Source organism: Leucoraja erinacea, chromosome 10 (genome assembly GCF_028641065.1).
Source record: "Leucoraja erinacea ecotype New England chromosome 10, Leri_hhj_1, whole genome shotgun sequence".
NCBI classification, from domain to species: Eukaryota; Metazoa; Chordata; class Chondrichthyes; order Rajiformes; family Rajidae; genus Leucoraja; species Leucoraja erinaceus.
Window position 1 is genome coordinate 24,989,553 of NC_073386.1, and position 26,272 is coordinate 25,015,824.

At 42.6% G+C, this 26,272-nt stretch overlaps 1 protein-coding gene across 2 annotated transcripts in view; it reads right to left on the reverse strand.

Moving 5' to 3' along the window:
• Window positions 1-26,272, reverse strand: part of armh1 (armadillo like helical domain containing 1) — a 34,199-nt gene that overhangs the window by 4,778 nt on the left and 3,149 nt on the right. For both annotated transcript variants that reach the window (XM_055641732.1, XM_055641731.1), the window contains exons 2-9: window positions 25,388-25,621; window positions 23,830-23,898; window positions 18,423-18,589; window positions 15,096-15,292; window positions 12,513-12,597; window positions 8,481-8,591; window positions 4,060-4,132; window positions 2,828-2,957 (exon numbers count right to left, since the gene is read on the reverse strand). In XM_055641732.1, the coding sequence (XP_055497707.1) occupies window positions 2,828-2,957; window positions 4,060-4,132; window positions 8,481-8,591; window positions 12,513-12,597; window positions 15,096-15,292; window positions 18,423-18,589; window positions 23,830-23,898; window positions 25,388-25,593 (1,038 nt within the window). In that variant the 5' untranslated portion in view covers window positions 25,594-25,621. The remainder of the gene's footprint in view (window positions 1-2,827; window positions 2,958-4,059; window positions 4,133-8,480; window positions 8,592-12,512; window positions 12,598-15,095; window positions 15,293-18,422; window positions 18,590-23,829; window positions 23,899-25,387; window positions 25,622-26,272) is intronic.

Genomic DNA, 26,272 nt, shown 5'->3' on the forward strand with positions numbered 1-26,272 from the left:
CACCATTTAGATAGTAATCTGCCTTCATGTTTTTGCTACCAAAGTGGATAACCTCACATTTATCTGCATTAAACTTCATCTGCCATGCATCTGCCCACTCCCCCAACCTGTCCAAGTCACCCTGCATTCTCATAGCATCCTCCTCAAAATTCACACTGCCACCAGCTTTGTGTCATCTGCAAATTTGTTAATGTTACTTTGAATCCCTTCATCCAAATCATTGATGTATATTGTAAATAGCTACTGTCCCACAGAGCCTTGCGGTATCCCACTAGTCACTGCCTGCCATTCTGAAAGGGACCCGTTAATCCCTACTCTTTGTTTCCTGTCTGCCAACCACTTCTCTATCCATGTCGGCACTCTACCCCCAATACCATGTGCCCTAATTTTGCCCACTAATCTCCTATGTGGGACCTTATCAAATGCTTTCTGGAAGTCCAGGTACACTACATCCACTGGCTCTCCCTTGTCCATTTTCCTAGTTACATCTTCAAAAATTCCAGAAGATTAGTCAAGCATGATTTCCCGTTCGTAAATCCATGCTGACTCGGACCGATCCTGTTACTGCTATCCAAATGTGCAGCTATCTCATCTTTTATAATTGACTCCAGCATCTTCCCCACCACCGATGTCAGGCTAACTGGTCTATAATTCCCTGTTTTCTCTCTCCCGCCTTTCTTAAAAAAGTGGGATAACATTGGCTACCCTCCAATCCACAGGAACTGATCCTGAGTCTATAGAACATTGGAAAATTATCACCAATGCATCCACGATTTCTAGAGACACTTGGGATGCAGACCATCAGGCCCTAAGGATTTATCAGCCTTCAGTCCCATCAGTCTATCCAACACCATCTGCCAAATGTGGATTTCCTTCAGTTCCTCTGTCACCCCAGATCCTCTGGCCACTACTATATCAGGAAGATTGTTTGTGTCCTCCTTAGTGAAGTCAGATCCAAAGTACCTGTTCAACTCATCTGCCATTTGTTCCCGTTAGGCCAAGTCATTCAAAGGCACGGCATTTCCTTCCATTGCTATGCAGACGATACACAACTCTATCTCCCCCTGAAGCCCAAAAACCAATCAAATCTACTTAACCTTATCCACTGCATCGAGGATATAAAGTGTTGGATGACCCAGAACTTCCTCCAACTAAATGAGAGTAAGTCTGAGGTCATCCTTCTCGGCCCCTCGGAATCAATCAAAATGATAGCAGGCAGCCTTGGAAGCCTTACCCCATTACTCAAACCTCACGTCAAAAACCTTGGCATGACATTTGACTCAGCATTGAAATTTGACAAACAAATCAATGTCGTGGTAAAAGCTAGCTTTTTCCACCTTTGGACGATAGCTAAAATAAAACAATTCCTCCAGTTTGATGACCTCGAAAACCACACATTTATCTCCTCCTGCCCTACTGCAACTCCCTTTAGACTGGCATCAGCCAATCTTCCCTGTCCCGCCTGCAACTGGTCCAAAACGCCGCAGCGAGACTCCTGACGGGCACCTGAAAAAGGGACCACATCACCCCGATTCTGGCCTCTCTCCACTGGCTCCCTGTACGGTTCCAAATACATTTCAAGATCCTTCTTAATGTCTACAAAGCCCTTAACGGGCTTGCCCCCACCTATATCAAAAGTCTGCTTACCCACCACACCACCTTCAGGTCCCTCAGATCAGCCGACTTGGAGTTACTGAACATCCCGTGGTCTAGGCATAAGCTCAGGGCCGACCGTGCCTTTGCGGTTGCAGCTCCTAGACTGTGGAACAGCATCCCTCTTCCCATCAGAACTGCCCCCTCCATCGACTCCTTTAAGTCAAGACTTAAAACTCATCTTTACTCTCAAGTCTTTCTTGACGTCCTCTGATGGAGGGCTATATGTATGTATTTATGTATGTACTTAATCTATGAACCACTGTTGTATAACGTTAGTACCTCCACCAATGTAAAGCACTTTGGCCAACAAGAGTTGTTTTTTAAATGTGCTATAGAAATAAAAGTGACTTGACTTGACTTTCATTCTTTAAATGAGCAATTCAGTGGTGACCAAAGCACTACATTTTGAATCTGAATTTATGATTTTCTGGAAACTGGGATAATGGTATTATTTAATGGTTTCCAAATCTAGATTTGTCTTTGCCTTTGCTGTCAAATCCTGAAAATGCCTTTGCTGTCAATTCCTGAAAATGCTACTATATGGATTCTAGCATCCTTTGAATTCTTTATTTTTTTTTAAATGCGAGGTCAAACATTACTGTGGAATCCAAAATACATATTTTTACCATGAATGAATACGTTCCTGTACAATTACTAGAACGTGGATTGATCAGGTCGTTTTAACTCCCCTTCCAATTCCCATACTGACCTTTCTATCCTGGGCCTCCTCCAGTGCCAGTGAGGCCACGTGCAAACTGGAGGAACAGCACCTCATATTCCGCTTGGGTATCTTACAACCCAATGGAATGAACACTAAATTCTCCAATTTTAAGTAACAACTACCACCTCCATTTTTACCCCCTTCTCTTCCACATGCTCACCTTCACCTACAACATCTACGTCACCTACTACAATCAGTCTGAAAAAGGACCCCAACCCAAAATGTCACCAATCCATATCCTTCAGAAACGCTACTTGACTCACCGAGTTACTCCGTTTTTTTTGTAAACTAGCATCTGCTGTCCCCTTGTGACTACACTAACCCTCCACTGATTTCACAATGGTCGTAGTGGTCTTTGGCCAGCATTAACTTGCTTCTTAGGATTTCACATTTCCGATAATCATTCTGCCAACAGCACAGCAATGAACATACACTCTCATAAATGCTTACTTCCAATGTTAAGCAAGCTTGTTTTTGGCTGCTAGCATATTCCAGGTTTCCCATGACAATCATGAGGTTATGTACCACTCTAAGCTGCAACATTTCCTCAGCTATCTCAGTGGAGTCTTTGATGATTATACTGTGGAAGGCAAAGAGAAAGTAAGTCAATCATAAACTCTGGTAATATAATAAATATAAAAAGTCCTTATCCGGATGTCAATGCTGAGCAATAGTACACTCTAGTGACTGTAATCATGCATTTGAAATCATATACAGACCTACACAGACAATAAATAGCTGAACCATAACATTAAAAGAGCATTTCCTAATCTAACCATACTACTTTATACTGTGTCATTCAATCTATGATTGTATCAATTTTATCAATTTATTGCCGGTCTGGTGCCCTGTCACACTTGTTCACAAATTTCACTTCACAAATGTAAAATTAAACATGTTCTATTTCTGCAACTTCTTCTGTTAATAAATGTAGCTATGTTTGATGAAAAGGAACTGTTACTGTGAATTATAGGATGTGATAAAATTCAAAGAGAGAAGACCCTTGACTCTGAGTAAAACGTCTTGTCTATTTTACAAATTGCTTGGGTAACTGACTTATTTGGTAACCTGAGTGAATTTAAAAGAAAGTTCCCCACAGAGTAATCTATGATGTAACCATTTACCACTGTGCTTCTCATAGTAAATTAATTAAAATATATACTGTGCCCATTAACTTTTACTATGCATTATTTGTATATGCAAAATAATGAATCATCCCTTGGATTCTTGATCAGTTGGTAGTTATTGGTGTACTTATCTGGTCCGATAACTTATTTTCTGTGAAACAAAACTTTTCATGTCAAGATTTACAATTGAAACTTTGTAAAAAAATTAAATAGGAAGACCTAATAGCAATATTTTTTAATTGAATATCTCATAGCTATTTGAAAAGTTACTGTCCATTTTATTTTTCAGTAATAGTCATTGGTAAATTTCTGAATAAGATTTTAATCTAAGTGTAAAATTGCAGTCAGAATCTTACGTCAAGATGTTAGTTACAACGCTACTTAAACATTCCAAGTGTTATCAAATAGTAGCTTCCATTAACTGAGCATAATGCCTCAGGAGATCTTCCTATGCCCCCAAAATTCCGTTAGTATCTCAGTTGTCGTTCAGTTTAAAGAAATGTAGAAATCCACCAGGATTTTGTCTTAGATAAAATAAGTTGTCATAGGACTTACCCTATAACCTTTGCTGCTGCTGCTTGTTGTACATACAATGGTGAGGATTCTGCAAGGTTTGATGTGGGTTCATCTAAATGCAAAACAATACCATTGTCTCCGAAAAATGTTGATACATTTATTTAATAACAGAAAAATGTACATATTGGTACTCATAATGCACAGAATTTATAACGTGAAATAAATCAAATACACGAGCTATACACTGCAAGTATTTGAAGTGGCACTGCACCAACAGTTGTCTAAAACTGGCAGATAGCTATCAATGAATTTTGATCCAACTGACTCAACTGAAAGAAAGCTATAACAACTCGCAGATCCCAGATTTAACATCTGGTTTTCATTGATGTAGTGGATCTTAGTAGGGGAATATAATTAATCTGTGTACTATCTGTGTACTGAGCAGATGCTATAGACCTGCACGGGAAGGTAGACGCTCCCGCCCCCACGAGTCTCAGGCAGATGGGGCTCGTTAGCCTGGGAAGGCAGTCCATCTGGGAGAGGGGAAACTCTGATTTAAAACCTCCACTGATTTGTGGCCATGTCCAGTCATGGAAAAGGCTCCAGGAGTAAACCTCAAAAAAATCCGGAGCCGGAGCCCCTAAGGCAGTTCATCGTTGTCTCCAACCTCACTCTGGCAGCTCCTGCGACGGCGCTGGTGCCAAACTGTAACGGCCCTGCTGTTCCTTTGGATCGATCAGCGACGTGAAGAGGGGGGACGTGCTGCATGGGCAACAACATGTCCTCCATATCCTCCACCCAGGCTTGCATCCGATCACCTGCAAACCTGCACCTTTCTTCAGCCACAAGCGATGCTGTTCTAGCCGAGGTTTGGAGCAAGCAGCCAACAACTAGGATGCATCACCCATGGTCAGTCATGATCGAGGGGGGCCTACGAGCTACTATTTAATTGGGCAAGGAATGTATCGAAGTTCCCAGTGAATTCTTCTGTTGCACGTAGATGTTTACACAAACCTGGATGGTGGCACTTGTTGTATGATAGTCTGCATTTGAGTGGTTTTGGGTATTATTCCTGCAAATGTGTCCTCTTAGATTTCAGTCTTTAACATAGCATTGAAATAGTACTTATCAAATTCCCAATGTATATTTCCTATTAATGTAAGCATTCCTTATTAATGCAAGCATAGTTTTCATAATACACGTTGCATAATTTGGTGACAGATGACCACATCACCCTTGTCCAGTTCCTCTGTTAACTAGGCTAATCATTTGATTCTACTCTTACACATCATAGGCAAATTATGCCTTTTTTTCTACCTCCAAAATCATTGGTACACAAGTCCCACTACATCTATTACTTCCGCACATTTCATGTTGTCAACATCACATATATACTGAACACCTCCCCGCATTCTTTTCCATTTCCATCAAAAAATATTCCTGGTTCTGCCTTTGCAATGTACATTTCCACACCTCCTTTACTCATTTTGTTGGAGAATCCCTCATCCTTACTTCTGCCACCTTGAATTAACAAGTGCAATGCTATCCTGGCCAGCTTACTAAATCCCACCATTTACAAACCTCAAATGTGTCAAATGTAACAAAATGAACATAAGATTGAACAATTAACTCAGATGAAAGATGGGTAGGTTTAAAGCCATTGGGATAGAAGTGGCATTGCTGAATTATTTTTGAATAAGTAATGAAAGTAACAAATAAATGGGTGGCTTAAATGTTTATAGAGGAATCAAAGTTTCTTCTGTGTTCGGCTTGAAAATTGTCTAAGTGGGTAAACATAAAACAACATGTCCCAGAACTCTTAAAAGGTTTATTGAAAATCTAATTCAACACCATAAAATGTCACATAAGGTTTCCAAAGATAAATAAAAATATTCAAAATAGTTCTACTCCAATAAGAATTGTGTATTCTGCATTGAACATACCTTAAACTTTAGTTGTAACACCTGGCATGTCTTCCTTTCTCTGGTGGTCTATTCTGTGCAGTTCCCTTGCAAATTACACCTTAACTCCAAATATTATGTAATTGTAAATTCTAGATGATTTTGGACAAAATTAACCATGCCTACCACTCAGGATTCTATCAATATTTATTTCCAAAATGCCCCTGAAAGAACTAATAGTCAAATCTAATAGTCAAATCTAAAATGGAGTCATTCTTCTACAAAAGCATGGTCTAGTAAAACAAAAGAATGGCTCGGTGCCAAGTCTGAATGACTTTGTAAATTATATGGAGGACAGGTTGTCTTTTCAATAAAGACATTAAGATGGCAGCCTGCGTAATAACATGTGCTTCTTTTCAAAGCCATAAAGAAGCCAAGATTGAAAACAATAGTTAATGCTCCACAAATTAGTAGTAACTTGTTATTAGATGAGCTTGATTTGGACCCATTTTTCCTATACTCTGAAAGGCTATAGAAACTTTCAGTCATGCCATATTCAGACTTGGTAGGAGTGTTTTACTGATAAGAAAAATGTATAACTGTGCTAACTTTCCTTAGTTCTGCGAGTAGAGCCCGAGAAGCACTGAGCAACGTTTTGTGCTCATTGTAGATCTTTTCCACTTCCGTCTGACGAATCAATTAAAGATTGCCGTGGTTTACCTTTAACAGTTTTTTGTTGCTATCTGCTTTTTAAGAAACAAACTTTGACACCCCCTCTCTCTAAGCCTTCTTTATGTATAATCTAAATAGCACGCCAGCGACAATTTGATCAATGCAGCCTTCTATTTTGATTATAATATATCCACCCTTTTTGGCCAAGTGAGGAATGTTTGATGTCCAACCATTAAATCAAGAAACTTATTCATGGTCAAAAGTTTGAGTTTATCAGCAGTTTAAAAGTTGCTAAAGTGTACAGCATCCCTCCTAATATTTACACTTACAAATGCTTGTTGAAGTCAGATTGTGCTGCATTTTGTTATCTATGCAATGACTTGTAACTCTGGTGACATTGTAACATAGAAGAGATCCAAGAGAGAAGTTTGCATTTGCATCAACAAATATTCAGGAATTTTCACTCCCGTTTACAGCTTGTTTCAAACATTCACCAAACCAATTCTATGAATATTTTATATTGAGATGGTTTCAAATTGAGTATGGTAACACATCTATGAAATTGGGACACTTAAACTGGAATGTCCTAGGATTAAATAAAATATACTACTCATGTTGAGCCATGCCAATAGTCATGCCAACTTTTTAACTGAGTGCAGTAGCCTTTGCCTCACATCAGTTTTACGTCTTGCCAACTGACAAGATTTCATAGGATGCAATTCCAGCACTAAGTGGAACTGAAGGGAATCCACATTAGTCGGGAAATGGTGTTAGGTAAACTGTAGGGACTGAAGGTAAATAAATCTCTAGGGCCTGATGGTCTACATCCCAGTATACTCAAGGAGGTGGCCCTAGAAACCATGGATGCATTGGTGATAATTTTCCAATGTTCTATAGACTCTGGATTAGTTCCTGTGGACTGGAGGGTAGTTTGTGTAACTCCACTTTTTAAGAAAGAAGGGAGAGAGAAAACAGGAAATATTAGACCAGTTAGCCTTACATCGGTAATGGGGAAGATGCTTGAGTCGATTATTAAAGATGTAATAGCAGAGCGTTTGGAATGCAGTGACAGTATTGGTGGTAGGGTATTGACATGGATAGAGAACTGGTTGGCAGACGGGAAGCAAAGTAGGAATTAATGGGTCCTTTTCAGAATGGCTTGCAATGACTGGTGGGATGCCACGGCTCAGTGCTGGGACCCCAGTTATTTACAATATATATTAACGATTTAATGGAATTAAATGTAACACCTCCAAGTTTGTGGATGACACAAATCTGCGCGTCCTAGTACATCAGTCACTGAAAGTAAGCATGCAAGTACAGCAGGCAGTGAAGAAAGCTAATTGCATGTTGGCCTTCATTGCGAGAAGATTTGAGTTTAGGAGCAAGGAGGTCCTACTGCAGTTGTACAGGGTCCTGGTGAGACTGCATCTGAAGTATTGCATACAATTTTGGTCCCGATTTGAGGAAGGACGTTATTGCTATGGGGGGAGTGCAGCGTAGATTCACCAGGTGGCGGGAATGACATATGATGAAAGAATGGGTCGATTGTGCTTGTATTCAATGGAATTTAGAAGGATGAGTGGATCTTAGAGAAACTTATAAACTTCTTAAAGAATTGGACAGGCTAGATACAGGGAAAATGTTCCCGATGTTGTGGGGGGTCCAGAACCAGGGGTCACAGTTTAATAATAGGCCATTTCAGACTGAGATGAGGACAAACATTTTCACCCAAAGAGTTGTGAATCTGTGGAATTCTCTGCCACAGAAGGCAGTGGAGGCCAATTTACTGGATGTTTTTTCAATGAAAGAAAAAAAATTGACCAACTGTTAATGAGATATGATTTGATTCTGTAGCGTTACAGAGGCAGTTTAGATCATTCTTACCGTGAAGAATTTTGGGTTGATTCTCCGTTGATGGAGTTAGACGTGCAACTAGTCCTTCAAGCAAAGCTTGTCGTACTTTATAATTCAGGAGTACCTTGATGAATTCAATTACTAAAGAACATAAATTATTATAATTTAGTGGTCTGAGAAACGACTACTGGAGTTTTCAACAGATCTTTATTCAAAAGTTCGATATCTAGTATACAGGTTCTCCAGACACGTCTGCCCACAACGGTGGTCAGCGCTGAACTAACGCGCGCAAGTGAAAAACCGCGCGAAACAAGCAGCCCCTCCCGAGTCACGTGACCGCAGCTTCCGAACGCCGGGTTCGATATCTGCGTGCGCTAGCAGGCGCCGCTAAAATAGCACAATAACATATTTGAATGTTTTGTTGATCTATGAGTGGAATAATATAGTTTTTCTTTGGGTTTAATTTTTAATTCTCATTCCATTCTGGAAATCAGGATCTGAAACATTAGGAAGCCATGATAATATAGAGTACTAATATTTTAAAAAAACAACCTTTGGGACCATACAGGCTGCATAAAATAGATAAAAAGTGCAGCGAGTTTGATTTTAATTTCATTAGAATTTTGATAAGATTAAACGGCTACAGGTTTTATACTAAATAGCAAAAAGTGACCATCTTAACATTGACAAAATGCAGCCATTTATTTCTGTCCAATTTACAAGTTGCATGGATTATATTCCCAATTCTCGAGACAGCTGGAACAACAGTGGTCTCTTTTTTCCCTGTTTTAGTGAAAGGCATAGCAGGCAAACGTAAGGAAGCTTGGCTGACGAGGGAAATTGAGACGTTGGTCAAAAACAAGAAAGATGCATGAGACAGGTTTAGGCAACTGGGATCAAGTGTATCCTGGAGGAGTTTCGGGAACTAAGGAGCAAACTGAAAAAAGGAGATCAGAAGGGCAAAAAGGGGCCAGGAGATAGCTCTGGCAGGTAGCATAAAAGACAATCCCAAAAGATTTTATAAATACATATGGGGGAAAAAGGTAACTAGAGAGAGAGTCACCTCTGTGTGGAGCCACAGGAGATGGGCAAGGTCCTCAATGAGTATCTCTCCTCTGTATTTACCGTGGAGAAAGAAGAAATTGGAGCAGTCACTGGAAGTGTCATGAGAGCAATCAGGGTTACCGTCGAGGAAATACTGAAGGTACTGTCGTGTTTGGAGGTAGACAAATCTCCGGGGCCTGAACAGATATATCAAGGACATTGCGGGAAACTAGAGAAGAAATTATGGGAGCCCTGGTTGAAATTTATGAGTTGTTCTTAAATACAGGAGAGGTGCCAGAGGAATGGAGAGTGGTAAATGTTGTGCCTCTTTTCAAGAAGGGCTGTAGGTAAAATGATGGGAACCATAGGCCTTAACATCTGTAGTTGGTAAGTTACTGAAGAGGATTCTGAGGGATAGGATATAGAGGCATTTGGATGGGCAAGGGCTGATTAGGGACAGTCAGCATGGTTTTGTACATGGGAGGTCGTGTCTCACAAATCTGATTGATTTTTTTGAAGACGTGAGCAAAAAGGTTGATGAAGGCAAAGCTGTAGATGTTGTGTACATTGACTTTAGTAAGGCATTCGACAAGGTGCCGCATGGTAGGCTGCTCTGGAAGTTTAGATCTCATGGGATCCAAGGAGAGATGGCTGAATGGATAGCAAATTGGCTCCATGGAAGGAAGCAGAGGGTGATGGTGGAAGGTTGCTTCTCAGAATGGAGGCCTGTGACTAATGGTGTGCCATAGGGTTCAGTGCTGGGCCCGTTACTGTTTGTCACCTACATCAGGGGCCTCCAAACTTTTCAGCATGAGGGCCACATTATATATTTGGCACATTTTTGCGGGCCGTAGGAAAAAATTAAGAAATGTCACGCACACTGACACACACACACACACTAACACACACGGTCACACGCACACACACTGACACACACACACTAACACACACACACACACACACTGACACACACTGACACACACACACACACACACACACACACACACACTCTGACACTGACACACACAGAAACGCACACGCACACGTGGACTCCCACATAGCGAAACACACACAGACACAAAGACCCGCACACTGACACACAAACACAGATTCACACACACCGACAGACAGACAGACACAAACTCACACAAGAAAGAGCGAGAGCGAGGGAGAGGAGGATTCCCCTGGCCGCACCGTCACGCGTTGGCAGAGACCCGGTCAAAGTGTCCAGGTCAGTGTGGCTCCCCAGAGCGGGAGCTGTTCACGGGTCAACCTCATGGGGGGAGACCACGACACACCGACCCTTGCCGACCCTGCCGCCAACTAGCTTCCTCCCTCCACCCCCTCCTCCTCGCTACCCCATGTTACCATCCCACACAACTTGCCTTTGCAACACAGGAGCAATGGCACGGTGGTGCAGTGGTAGAGTCGCTGCCTCACAGCGCCCTAGTCCCAGGTTCCATCCTGACTACGGGTGCTGTCTGTACGGAGTTTGTACCTGCGTGGGTTTTCTCTGGGTGCTCTGGTTTCCACCTACACTCCACGTTAATTGAGTTTGTTCTGAGTGTGTGTAGGCTAGTGCTAGTGCGTAAGGGCATCGCTTCGATGGCCCAAAAGGCCTGTTTCCACGCTGTATCTCTAAAGTTGCGATACCACAGAACCCACTAAATAGCCCGCTGCACGGAACGTATTAAGAGCTTGTTGCGAACAGGATGAAATGTCGTGGTGTGCCAGATGTGGCCCACGGGCCATAGTTTGGAGACCCCATATCTACATCAATGATTTGGATGAGAACCTACAGGGCAAGATTAGCAAGTTTGCGGATGATACAAAAGTTAGTGATTTTGCAGATAGTGAAGATGGTTGTGAACAATTGCAGCAGGATCTGGATTGATTGGCCAGGTGGGCGGAGGAATGGTTGATGGAATTTAATACAGAGAAGTTTGAGGTGTTGCATTTTGGGATGTCGAAGGGCAGGACCTATACAGTATATTGTAGGCCTCTGGGTAGTGTTGTAGGGCAGGGATCTCGGAGTACAAGTGCATGTTTTCTTGAAGGTTGAGTCACTGATAGATAAGGTGGCCAAAAAGGCTTTTGGCACTGTGGCCTTCATCAGTCAGAGTATTGAGTATAGAAATTGGGAGGTCATGTTGCAGTTGTATAAGACATTGGTGAGACCGCATTTAGAATGTTATGTTCAGTTCTGGGCACCATGTTGTAGGAAAGATATTGTCAAGCTTGAAAGGGTTCAGAGAAGATTTACGAGGATGTTTCCAGGCCTAGAGATTGTGAGCTATAGGGAGAGGTTGAGTAGGCTGGGTCTCTATTCCATGGAACGTAGGACGATGAGGGGAGATCTTATAGAGGTGTACAAAATCATGAGAGCAATAGATCAGGTTCACAGAGTCTTTTACCCAGAGTAGGGGAATCGAGGAACAGAGGACATAGGTTCAAGGTGAATGGGAAAATATTTAACAGGAATCCGAGGGGTGACTTTTTCACACAGAGGGTGGTGGGTGTATGGAATTAGCTGCCGGAGAAGGTAGTTGAGACTTGGACTTTCCCATCGTTTAAGAAACAGTTGGACAGGTACATGGATAGGACAGGTTTTGAGGGTTATGGACCAAGCACAGGCAAATGGGACTAGGGTAGCTGGGGCATTGTTGGCTGGTGTGGGCGAGTTGGGCCGACGGGCCTGTTTCCGCACTGTATGACTATGACTCAACTCTTGAAAAAAAGAGGAAAATAGATAATTTGCAGAGTGCTGCCTTGTTCTTGCCATTCACCTGATATCAAGTAGTATTCAGACAAAAGAGAGAGCAGACGTTGGAATCTGGAACAAGAAACAGAATGCTGCAAGAACTCAATGGGTCAAACAATACGTTTAAGAACCTGAAAATGTTCATTCTTGTTACATGGAAGCTACAAACAGAAACTAAAGAAAGATAAATATAGTTCAAATGGTAACCCATTCAATTATTAGCCAATGATTCTTTTTTCAGATCAACAGTATTTTACCTTCATATTGGACTTCATAATGTATTGTTCTTAGTATGTTCAAAAGAGGATCGACAATACAAGGATGTACGATCTTCACAATACTCTAAGCAAAACAAAAATTGTAACATATAGTTAAGATACAAGGTTAATATCTATATTACTAAATCTCTGTTCTTGACTGCTTTTGGCCGTCTGTGCTGCGATTTCCGAGAGAACGCCGCCACCTACCCAGAAGTGGAGTGCCTCAATTAGTCTCTGCAAGATGGAGCTCTGTCAATTAGTCTCTGTCACTCTGAGCTCTGAATGAAACTGAACAAATGTCTACATTACTGTGAGTACCCTTAATGTGGTTTGAAAATGAATATATGGTTAGTTTGAAGTAAAAAAGCACTGCCTGCAAATGGTTGTTTGGGTTTGGGTTGAAGTAAAAAGGCAATCTCTCTCTCTCCCTCCCCTCCTCTCTCTCCCCACCTCTCTCTCTCCCTATCCCTCTCTCTTTCTCTCTTCCTCTTGTCTCCCCCCTGTCTCTCTCCCTCTCTCTCTCTCCCACCCTCACTCTTCCCTCCTCTCTCTAACCCCCCCTCTCCTCTCCCCCCTCTCTCTCTCTCTCTCTCTCCCTCCTCTCTCTCCCCCTCTCTCTCCCCCTATCTCCCTCCCTCTCTCCCTCCCCCTCTCCCACCCCCTCTCTCCCTCCATCTCTCTCTCTCCTCTCGGTCTCCCCCTCTCTCCCCCTCTCTCTCCTACCCCCCCCCTCTCCTCTCCCCCCCTCCCTAACCCCTCCTCTCCCCCTCCTCTCCCTACCCCTCTCTCCTCTCCTCTCTCCCTCTAACCCCCCCTCTCTCCTCTCCCCCCCTCTCATCTCCCCCCTCTCTCCCCTCTCCTCTCTTACCCCTCTCTCCCCTCCCCCCATCCCTCCCCTAAACCCCCCTCCCCTCCTACCCCCTCCTCTCTCCCTACCCCCCTCTCCTCTCTCTAACCCCCCCTCTCCTCTCCCCTCCATCCCCTCCCCCCCTCCTCCCTCCCTCCCTCCCTCCCCCCCCCCTAAACCCCTCCTCCCCTCCACACCCCCTACCCACTTCCCTCCACCCTCCCCCTCCCTCCCCCCCCTCCCTACTCCCCACCTCTCACCCTCACCCCCTCTCAGCACCCCCTCTCTCTCTCCTCCTCCTCCCCCACCTTTCCCCCCTCACCCACCCTCCCTCTTCTCCTCCCTCTCCACCCCCCCGATCTCTCTTCCCCCCTCTCTGTGCGTGTCTCTCTCTCTCTGTCTCTGCCCCTTCTCTCTGTGCCCTCACTCTCTACCCCCGCCCCAACCCCCCTCCTCTCTCTAGATGTGACTGCAGGTTGGGGGCTATCCGTCAGTAGACAGGGTGGTTATGGGGTAAAAGGAGCAAATTAATAATATTAATATAATATCAAGGGGGGTAATTAGCGTGAGTGCGGGGGGGGGGGGATAGTTAGTGTGTGTGACGCTGCATGCCACCTCCCCCCCCCACAACTGCACGTTGGGGGAACAGACCCAACGGGTCTGCACTTGGTCTAGTAGTATAATATGTTTTATGCCAAAGTGGCAGCAAGAGCCTCGACTTATGTTTTTTTGGGCTGCGAGGAAAGTTTGGATGGGCTGGAGTTGCTCTATTTGGAACTGAGGAGGCTGAGGGGAAACTTAATTGATGTGTATAAAATGAAGGAGCCAAGATATAGAGAAAATAATAAGGATTGATTTCTCTTAATATAGAAGTCAAAGACCAGGGAGCCGACAATTTAAGTTAATTGGTGGATTGATGGGGAGATTACAAAAATGTTTTCACCCAAAGGGCGGTGGTATGGATCAGGAACTCACAGTCTGAAAGGATGGTGGAAGCAAAAGCTGTCATTGCAATTGAAAAGTACTTGAACAACAAAACCCCTGGGGAAAAAAAGGAGGGAAAAAGTAATAAATTAAATAATCTCAAAGTATACGGATTATCATAATTTTTAAATAAAGCCAATTTGAGACACTCTAGGAGGTGAATAAAATTCTTATTTTTTGCTGGTATTGTTCTATCATTGTCCTGTGTGCCTAAATATAATATATTACATTACCCAGGCAAATCATACCATACTTGGGTATATCATGTAGTGTAAAACATAAAATAAATAGAGTGTAGAATACAATGTCACATGAGGTCAATTAAAAGATCAGGAAACACACCCTTAGCATAGGAGGGGTCCACACACAGGTCTGATAATAACAGTGAAGAAGCTGTTTTTGAATCATAGTATGGGAAGCTTTCAAGCTTTTCTTTTTTGACCCTGGTATGAGAGGGAAGAAGAAAGAATGACCAATGTGTGAGTGGTCCTTGTTTCTTGGGATTTCGAACAGAGCAGTTACTGTACCAAATGTAATCCATCTGAAAAGGATTAGATGCTTTCTATGATGTATCTGAAGAAATTGGTAAGAGTCAATGGAGATATGGTGACATTTGTTAGCCTTCTGAGGAAGTAGAGGCATTGGTGTGCTTTCTAGGCCAAAGCATTAATGTTATTGGCCCAGGACAAATTGTTGATGATATTTACACCTTATTATTCATAAAAGTCCATATAATTATTGCTTCTCACCTGTAGTGTCCTCAATGCCTGAAGAGCCATTTGTTGTACTTTAGGAGATGTGCATGGCAATAATGCTATTAGTCCTTTGTAAACTTGCAGCTGATACTTTGGATTGCCTTGGGCTAATAGTTCTAACAAGATCTGAGCCTGTTCTTGTGTTTTTTCCAATTTTGAGTTTGCTAAACATTCTGCAATATTTCTCACACCTTTAAAAAATGTAGAAGGTAATGCCAAATTATTATTTATTGCCACCATTATTGCAGAATATCGTACATTGAGCAATATTTGTACCAGTGAGGCCATGCCATAATGGAACTATTTTGCCGCTCAAACATCCTTTTGCAGAGTGACAGAAAATGGCAAACAAAAATCTGTCTTTTCTTTTTGTTTGAGACTGTTAAGAAGTATGCAATTGAAACATTGCAAAGATAATTAACACTGATTTTCCCCACTTACTTCACTCCGTCATGGGTGTTCTACCCAGTAATTGTCCTGAATCGTATAGTGAAGGTCTATATAATTTAGCTCATTAAATTTTCATTGCCTTGGGAACTGATCTACTCATCTACAACGGCTGATTTGTTTTGAGCATCGTCCTATTTGTTGATGAAACTAAATACGCATAGAGATGACATATTGTTCCCGATGTTGGGGAAGTCAAGGACAAGGGGTCACAGCTTAAGGATAAGGGGGAAATCCTTTAAAACCGAGATGAGAAGAACTTTTTTCACACAGAGAGTGGTGAATCTCTGGAACTCTCTGCCACAGAGGGTAGTTGAGGCCAGTTCATTGGCTATATTTAAGAGGGAGTTAGATGTGGCCCTTGTGGCTAAGGGGATCAGGGGGTATGGAGAGAAGGCAGGTACGGGATACTGAGTTGGATGATCAGCCATGATCATATTGGATGGTGGTGCAGGCTCGAAGGGCCGAATGGCCTACTCCTGCACCTAATTTCTATGTTTCTATATGCCAGTCATCAATATTGTGAAAATTATTTCACATCATGTAATCCACTTCCATCACACATCATCATTATGCATCATCTAAAAATAAACCATTGATTCATGTATTAATTAGTATAGAATTATGCAGGTTACAGTTGGCTTAGGTTAATACATCGCGAGTGCCCAAACAACTGAGTGGCATTAAATGCCAGCATTCTTTATCAGGAATAAAAGGTTAAATAAAGTAAGACCTAATTGGTCCTTCAATGGTAATGTTAATTGGGAACGTGTGCAAATCGTGCACAATTCTTCAAGTCCATGAGGTTTAACTTTAGGTCTTTCTATAATATAATAGGAGCACCTAAGCAATGTTTCAACACAGCATACAATTCCACCAGATGCCACAAGTGAGACCACAATGATTTTGTTTTGTTAATTTCCATATTAACCTTTTGTCCTCATTAGCACTAAACCGGAAAATATTATTAACTAGACCAAGTGCAGACCCGTTGGGTCTGTTCCCCCAACGTGCAGTTGTGCGGGGGGAGGCGGCATACAGCGTCACACACACTAACTATCCACACCCCACACCCCCCCATGCTAATTACCCCCCTTGATATCATATTAATATTATTAATTTGCACCTTTTACCCCATAACCACCCTATTCAGATTCAGATTCAGATTCAGATACTGATGCATAGCCCCCAACTTGCAGTCACATCTAGGGAGGGGGGGGGGGGGCAGGGGTAGAGAGTGATGGCAGAGAGAGAGAGGGGGCAGAGACAGAGAGAGAGACACACACAGAGAGGGAGCGGGCAAAGAGGGAGAGGGGGGGGCGGGGGAGGAAAAGAGGGAGGGTGGGTGAGGGGGGAAAGGTGGGGGAGGAGGGGAGGAGAGAGAGAGGGGTGAGAGTGAGGGGGAGAGAGAGGGGGTGCTGAGAGAGGGGGTGGTGAGTAGGGAGGGGAGGGAGGGGGGAGGGTGGAGGGAGGGTGGAGGGAAGTGGGTAGGGGGTGTGGAGAGGAGGAGGTGTGGAGAGGAGGAGGTTTAGGGGAGGGAGGGAGGGTGGGGGGGGGATGGGAGGGGAGGAGGGGAGGAGAGAGGGGGGGAGGGGGGGAGAGAGGGGGAGAGAGAGGCTGTGCTGAGAGTGGGGTGAGGTGAGGGGGAGGGGGAGAGGGTGGGGGGCAGGGAGGAGAGGAGAGGAGGGGAGGAGAGGGGAGGAGCGGGGGAGGAGAGATTATCCTCAGTTTCCTCTTCGCTCCTCTCTCTCTCAGAGAGGGGGGGAGAGAGAGAGGGAGAGAGGAGAGAGGGGAGAGAGAGAGAGAGGGGGGGGAGAGAGAGGAGAGGGGGAGAGAGGAGAGGGGGGAGAGGAGAGGGGGAGAGGAGGGGGGGAGGGGGAGAGGGGGGAGAGGGGAGGGGGAGGGGATATGGAATGGGATGGGGTGGAGGGGAGGAGGAGAGGAGATGGGAGGGGAGGAGAGGGAGAAGAGAGTGGAAGAGAGGGGAGGGGAGGAGAGGAGAGGGGGGGGGAGAGAGAGGAGAGAGAGAAGGGGCGACAGAGATGGGGAGAGAGGAGAGGGCAGAGTGGTGGAGAGAGAGGTGGGAGAGAGAGAAGGGAGAGAGATGAGGGAGGGAGAGCGGCAGAGAGGGGGGAGAGAGAGGAGAGAGAAAGGGAGAGAGAGAGAGAGACAGAGAGAGAGAGAGAGAGGGATAGAGAGAGAGAGAGGGGGAAACAGAGATACAGGGTTACAGTGAGACAAGGAGAGAGAGAGAGAGAGAGTGCCTCTTTACTTCAACCCAAACCCAAACAACCATTTGCAGGCAGTGCTTTTTACTTCAAACTAACCATATATAGTCATTTTCAAACCACATTAAGGGTTCTCACAGTGATGTAGACATTTGTTCAGTGTCATTCAGAGCTCAGAGTTACAGAGACTAATTGACAGAGCTCTATCTTGCAGAGATTAATTGAGGCACACCACTTCCTGGTTTTATAGTCCCTCCTCCTCCCTCCAGCAGGGGCAGCAGAGAGAATGGTGAATTTTGTAAAAACATTAATATCTCTGTCATTTTTCAGCGACGGGAAAAATCCTCGGCACACATGCGGCGGAGGGGGGCTCTGAGCAAGGAGGTCAAAAATGACGGCCGTAGATGGCGGCGTTCTCTCGGAAATCGCAGCACAGACAGCCAAAAGCAGTCAAGAACACAGATTTATTAATATAGATGTGTCAGTGGCTGTTAGTGGCTCAAAATCATGCCAATCCCCATGATAATACATTGGGAACGGCATTGATCTACGTTAATTAGCTGTCATCGCACAATATGGCAGGTTTGATCACTGGGCAGATGCAGTCAGAATCAGATGAAAATCAATGTTACTTTAAATGGTTTACCATAGCTTTCACAGATTAATTCCTTGTACTTTCGGCCTGCATTTGCGATAATTGTAAGTAATTTTAATGCTTCCTGTTTGGCATCTTCTTGCAACTGTTTTAGTCTCAGAATCTCCAGAAGAGTCAAAATGCCACCAACTTCTAAAATTTCTACCAGGTATCGATGACTGAAATATAATTAAAAGTTAACATAGTTATTAGACAATAGACAACAGGTGCAGGAGTAGGCCTTCAAGCCAGCACCACCATTCAATGTGATCATGGCTGATCATCCCCAATCAGTACCCCGTTCCTGCCTTCTCCCCATATTCCCAGACTCCGTTATCTTTAAGAACCCTATCTTGCTCTTGCTTGAAAGTATCCAAAGAACCAGCCTCCACCCCCCTCTGAGGCAGGGAATTCCACCGACTCACAACTCTCTGTGTGAAAAAGTATTTCCTCATCTCCGTTCTAAATGGCTTACCCCTTATTCTTAAACTGTGGCCCCTGGTTCTGGACTCCCCCAACATTAGGAACATGTTTCCTGCCTCTAGCATGTCCAATATATATTGAATCTTGAATCTTGAATCTTGAATCTTGAATCCAAACCCTTAATAATCTTATATGTTTCAATAAGATCTGCTCTCATCCTAAATTCAAGAGTATACAAGCCCAGCCACTCTCATTCTCTCAGCAGACAGTCCCACCAATCCGGGAATTAACCTTATAAACCTACGCTGCACTCCCTCAATAGCAAGAATGTCCTTCCTCAAATTAGGGGGATCAAAACTGCACACAATACTCCAGGTGTAATCTCACTAGGGCCCTGTACAACTGCAGAAGGACCTCTTTGCTCCTTTATGCAACTCTCTTGTTATGAAGGCCAACATGCCATTCATTTTCTTCAATGCCTGCTGTACCTACATGCTTACTTTCATTGACTGATGAACAAGGACTCCAAGATCCCATTGTACATCCCCTTTTCCCAAAAACACCATTTAGATAATAATCTGCCATCCTGTTCTTGCTACCAAAGTGGATAACCTCACATTTATCCACATTAAACTGCATCTGCCATGCATCTGCCCACTCACCCAACCTGTCCAAGTCACCCTGCATTCTCATAGCATCCTCCTCACAGTTCACACGGCCACCTAGCTTTGTGTCATCTACAAATTTGCCAATGTTACTTTGAATCCCTTCATCCAAATCATTGATGTATATTGCAAATAGCAGCGGTCCCAGCACCGAGCCTTGTGGTACCCCACTAGTCACTGCCTGCCATTCTGAAAGGGACGCGTTAATCCCTACTCTTAGATCCTTAATCTATAGAACATTGGAAAATGATCACTAATGCATCCATGGTTTCTAGACCCACTTCCTTAAGTACCCTGGGATGCAAGCCATCAGGCCTGGGGATTTATCAGCCTTCTGCTCCATCAGTCTACCCAACACCATTTCCTGCCTAATGTGGAGTTCCTTAGTTCCTCCGTCACCCCAGATCCTCTGGCCACGAGTACATCAGGAAGATTGTTTCTGTCCTCCTTAGTGAAGACGGATCCAAAGTACCTGTTTAACTCATCTGCCATTTCCTTGATCCCCATAATAAATTCACCTTTTTCAGTCTTCAAGGGTCCAACTTTGGTCTTAACTAATTTTTTCCTCTTCACATACCCAAAGAAGCTTTTACTATCCTCCTTTATATTCTTGGCTAGCTTACCTTCGTACCTCATCTTTTCTACCCATTACCCAATCCTCTTGCTTCCCACTCATCTTTGCTACATTGTACTTATTCTCTTTTATTTTATACTGTCCCTGACTTCCCTTGTCAGCCACAGGCACCCCTTACTCCCATTGGAATCTTTCTTCCTGTTTGGAATTAACTGATCCTGCACCTTCTGTATTATTCCCAAAAATACCTGCCATTGTTGTTCCACTGTCATCCCTGCGAGGGTTTCCTTCGTCAACTCCTCCCTCATGGCTCCATAGTCCCCTTTGTTCAACTGAAACACTGACACCTCTAATTTACCCTTCTCCCTCTCAAATTGTAGATTAAAACTTACCATATTATGGTCACTACCTCCTAATAACTCCTTAACCGCAAGTTCCCTTTATCAAATCCAGTTCATTACACAACATTAAATCCAGAATTGCCTTCTTCCTGGTAGGCTCCAATACAAGCTACTCCAAGAATCCATCATGGAGGCACTCCACAAACTCTCTTTCTTGGGGTCCAGTACCAACCTGATTTTCCCAGTCTCCCTGCATGTTGAAATCTCCCATAACAACCGTAGCATTAACTTTACGACATGCCAATTTTAACACTTGATTCAACGCACCCTATGTCCAGGCTGCTGTTTGGGGGCTTGCGGATGTCCCATTATGGTCTTTTTTACCCTTACAATTCCTTACCTTGAGCTTACTCTCTTATCTCTCCTTGAACTTTCCTTCCCATTAATTTGGGAGTCTTTTATAACTTTTCCTGTACTCACTTCCCCTTTAACTCAATCTTTAAACTCCCAATTTGTCAATCCCCCCTCCCCACACTATTTAGTTTAAACCCACATGTCTAGCCCAAGCAAACCTGGCATAATTGCCCAATCCATATTTTTAATAACAATTGAAAATGTATAAAGCAAAGAAATAAATTACAAGTATAACAGATATTATATTATCTACAGAATCCAAAAAGTGAACAAATCCATTCAAAATCAAAGAACAAAAAGTTGGGAGGAAATCAGCAGATAGAGCAGTATCTGTAGTGGGAAAGAAATCGTTAATATTTCTGGTCAAGTTCCTGCATCGGAACCGAGAGTGGAGAGGAGGAGAGGGATGTAGCAAGTGCCAGTGGGTGACAGACAGACCAAGGAAGAGTGAGGGATGATAGGCAGATTCAGCGAAGTGGGGGGGGGGGGTGGGGGGGGGGGGGGGGGGGGGGGGATGGGGTGGGAGTTAAAGGTGGAGACAGAGGTTGAGGGCAGAGAGCAGGGACACGAAGGCTACAAATGCTGGAATCTGATAAGTCAGGAAGGAAGTGTTGATAACCATTCAATGGAGACATAGGCAGATGGAACCAGACTTCGGAGAGGATATGGTGGCGAACTGGGCGGGTAATAGGTCGATGAGGGGTGCTAGAAAGTGTAATAGAGTGCTGGAAGGGGATAGTAATGGGGCAGTAATTATCTTAAATTGAAAAATTCAGTGTTCCCCTCTCACCATCTGATTCTATCTGCCCTTCTCTCCCATCAGCAATATGGTTTTCCACCCACCTCCTTGCCCTGACCCCAACAGATTTTCCCTTCTTTCAAGTGTTCATTAAATTCCATTTTAAATAGAAAATATTGCTCTCATTAAAAGTGTATTAGTGTGCTAAATGTCAGGATAAAACAGTAAAGTCATGGAGGCATGTTATCAAACAGCAGGAAATTTGACCCATCATCAAACCGAGTGTGCATTTACACAAATCCTACACTATTCCCATTTTATTTTCTTCAACATTCCCATCACTTCCATCTGAGTGATCAACCATCTCCACCAAGGGTAGTTTACGGTGGTTAATTAACCTACAAATACCAAATGATTGTGATGACAAAGATTTCAGAACAGAAAATACTTGAAATAGTCAAATTAACTGCCATCAATGGAAAGATAAACAGATACTGTAACATTTCAAATCAATATCCTTTCATATTTTTTGCACAAATTATGTAGAAAATGGCCATTAAGACCATCAAGTCTATGTCAGTTCTCCGATCAAACCATCCCCCCACCCCATTCATTTTCCTGCAACCTATTCTCTGTCGCATGGCCATTAACTCTGCCCAAATCTCTTATTACCTGCATGCTCTAAGCTTAATTTACACTAACCAAAGAATCATCATCCATCTAATCTTTAGGATATTGGAGGAAATTTATGCATCTGGAGAAAACCCACATGTCTGCTGGTCCCTGTGATGCCATTTCCATTTGTCTCTTTTACTGTTCGCCTTTATTGGTTTCTGCTTCTGTTATCATTTTCGATAATCTGGTTACCAAAGCTTGTTTCCACAGCTACTTCTCATGCTATAGTAAAAATCTGGTTCCAACTCACCATCGTTAAAAGGGTTCTCTAATTCCAATTTTTTGCCCTTCTGTTCTCATCTTTCCCTCTCCTAACCAGATCAAGAGTTCCTCATTAAGAATAATGGGTAGGCCATTTAGAACTGAGATGATAAAAAACGTTTGCACACAGAGAGTTGTGAATCAGTGGAAGTCTGTTCTATCCCTGGAGTCTGTTCTTATTTTGCCATATTTTGGTCCCTGCCCCTACTTCTTACAACATTTCCTCATGTATTCTCAGTAAATGCAGCTTCCTTCATTATCTTTCGCTGGAGCCAAATATTTCATTCAGGTGAAGCAGTAATTTACTTGCACTTCAAGTTTGGTAAGTTGCATTTGGTGCTCATGGTATGGTTTCCTCTACATCCAATGAAGTATAAAGCAGATTGGGTAGCCACTTTGGGGAGGCATTACCGTTCAATTCTCCATCCATTCTCATCACAGCCCCTCGGTCTTTGGGTTCATACACTGTTCAATGTAAGCTCAAGGAACAGCACATTATTCTCTAATTTGTGTTTTCAATCATCAGTCATTGTAGTCTTGTGTTTCACATTTCCAACATTGTATTTTCCCCCCTCGCTTCTTCTGGTATCACAGAATTTGATTGTCATAGTTTTCTCCTATTTATACCTCCCACATAGCTTCACCATACTATTTCGGCACCATCTCCTTCATATGTGTCATCCAATATATCTTCAGACCTTCCCTTGTTTCTCGTTCCATTCCCTCATTTCTTTGCAAAAATGTTAAATTAGTACATTTTATTTCATTTCTACTTTTCCCACTTCTTATGAAATCTATATTACTAAAACTCTCAACTTGTTTGTCTGTTTGTTTGTTTGTTTGTTTGTTTGTTTGTTTGTTTGTATGTACCTCAATTTGCACAAAAATGGTAGAGGAGAGCGCTACCATTTCCGCCCACCTTACTCACCATTGTCCTGTGATGCAAATTAAACTAGTTAGGTTCAGATCAATGGTATATTTTATGTTATTGACATTTAAAAGTAATTAAAATATAAAACAGCGCACCCACATGCCCCGCCCCACCCATGTGCCCATAGTCAGGATCGAACCCGGGTCCACCACTGCGCCACCGTGCCGCCCATGGAAAAGCTTGAAATGGAATGGAATGGAATGGAGGCTTTCTGTAAATGTGAAGAAACTGTAAAATGATACACCTTACCACTGAGTAGTAGCTCAAGAAAGTTTTCAGTGCCCTTGAATTATGTGCCTATTTCCTACACATACAAGGCAACTACTCAGGACAGCAGTTAAATAAATGTCATTCATATACTAATTTCTAAATTACCACAATTAAAGTAAAGCTTACCCACTTGCTGCTGTTAAAAATATACCAATGGCTTGCAATTGTTCAGTTACACAGGTACCAACCATGTAACTATTTAAAGAAGTTAAGAAAATAATTATTATTCTTTAACAATATGACATAGGATATCACTTCCAATTAACAGTGAATATATAAACAATACATAATGTATATTAATGAAATAATTTAAATTATATTGTATAAATCAAAACTATATCTAACCTTATCTATTGCCATTTTAAACAGCAGAATCATGAATTATATAATAGAAGATATAGTAATTCTGTGTTACGGACACAAGCCTTCCCAACCAGCCTGGGAGGGAAAGCCAAATAGCAAAAAGGTAAGCCTGATAGGCAGTTGCATCTCCCATGACAACTATTCATTCCAACTCCTGATCAGATTTTCCCCACATTCCACTGCACAGATCTATGTTTCAGATTAAATAATTCTATGATATATTAAAAAAATTACCGTAAGATGAAAAAACTGGAGAGCAGAAAAAAACAGAAGAGAGATTACAATTGTGCAATTGGATTCCTGTAACTAGTGGTGTCCTACAATGATCGGTGCTGGGACCTTTGTTTGAATTGTTTGTGGAGGTTGGAGAGAAGATCAGTAAATCTGTGGATAACAGGAGGATTGGTGTAGTCGTTGAGAAGATGGAAAGTAGTTTTAGGCTGCAGAGAAATATAATATAAATGTTTTGGTGAGTTGGGTTCAAAAATAGCAGATGCCGGTTAATCCAGACAAAGGAAAGATAATGCACTTTGGGAGCACGAATGAGACTGGAACATTCACCATGAACAGTAAGGTCCCATCACCTTTCTGCCAATTCTGTCACACCTTTTGCTTTTATCTCTGCCCTTTGTACCAACCATCTGCCTATCAACCCCCTGCGCTTGCTTGTATACACTTATTTCCTTGCTTGTATACACCTATTCTCATGCTTCGTCCTGCCCCCTCCCCTCTCAATCAGTCTAGAGAAGGGTCTCGACCCAATACATCACCTATCCTTGTTCTCCAGAGATGCTGTCTGACATGTTGAGTTACTCCAACCCTTGTGTCCTTCACTGAAGGCACAGTCTCTGACTATTCTGTCCAGACACCTCATCATATAACTATTCTCTGTCTTCCCTTCTAAGGGAAACAGTCCCAGCCTCTCTTAGCCTGGCAAGTGTTGTTCATCAGGAACAACTAGTAATTTTTTCTGGACCTGTCTTTTCTTTTCTGGGTCTTTTCTAGATCTCTCATGGCCTCACATCCAACCTGTAAGGTGGCAACTAAATATTGAGGGCAGCCAGTGTTTAAAAAAAAAATTCTGCTGGAAATCTACTATTAAATCTGCTTGCAACAAGTGATGAGCTGTGTCTCATAGCTTCATGCCAGATTTTTATCCACAGAAACTATATCATAGGGAACAAAATTAATTGCCTATTGACAGAACTCAGTTTTTCTCTTCTGATTTTCATTGATTAATTCCAAACAATTATTAAGAATTGAATATTCCCTAATAACTTCACAAGATAGTTATCATAATTTAGTTTAAAGGAAAGGATACGTTATTCTGAGCCATGCCGTCAATCTAGTGAGAAACAAGCTAGCTCCTTGAGCAAACTGTAATTCCAGCTCTGGACTTGTTTTACCTTTACTAGTATTTATAAAGTCATTAAGTATTTGATGTCGGATAGCTTTGGTGCCACGATCCCAGTCCTGCAGAAAACTCATAAATTTGGAAATTTCTATTTGCTCTGTTGACAAAGTCATTTTCTAAGTTTCACAAATGGCTCAGCAGCTGGAAATAAAAACATTTTAAATTCACACTAATGCAAGCAGAAAATTGTAGTTCAGAAATAGAGACATATGTTATTTATTTCTGCGCACAGGAAGATCCTTGGAGCTCAGCAGTGATGGACAGGGAACAAAATAGCCTTGGCATTTAAAGCTCCCTAGTTTGAGTTGGTCAATGTAAGAAATAGCTTCACCTGATTTAGTCACTCAGCAATTTCCTAAATAACACATACAAATCTGGGCAAATTAAAACAGTAATGGATAAAATGTTTGCTATTTTGATGATATTTACATTGCTCTTTTATTTAGTTTTCACAAAAATTGGTCCAACTGTTAGCTAGCACTTGCCAGAACTGTCAAAAGGGCATTCGGGTTTGGAGTCTGATGATTCTCCCTGTTGTTTTATCTCAGTGTCATTGGTATATACATAGAATCTGCAAAACCAACATCTTTATTTCTGGACAATAGCGTAGAAGGATTGATTAAAGAAGTGAAGAAAAATGAACATCTAAAAACCTAGGCAAAAAAAATTAGTTTCCTGTTCGGAGTGTGAAACAGCAGTGAATCCTTAGACTCAATTCTGCCTTTATGGGCTTATACAATTTTCATGTCTCCTTATTTATCCAAATAAATGTATCCACAAGTAACCACGTAT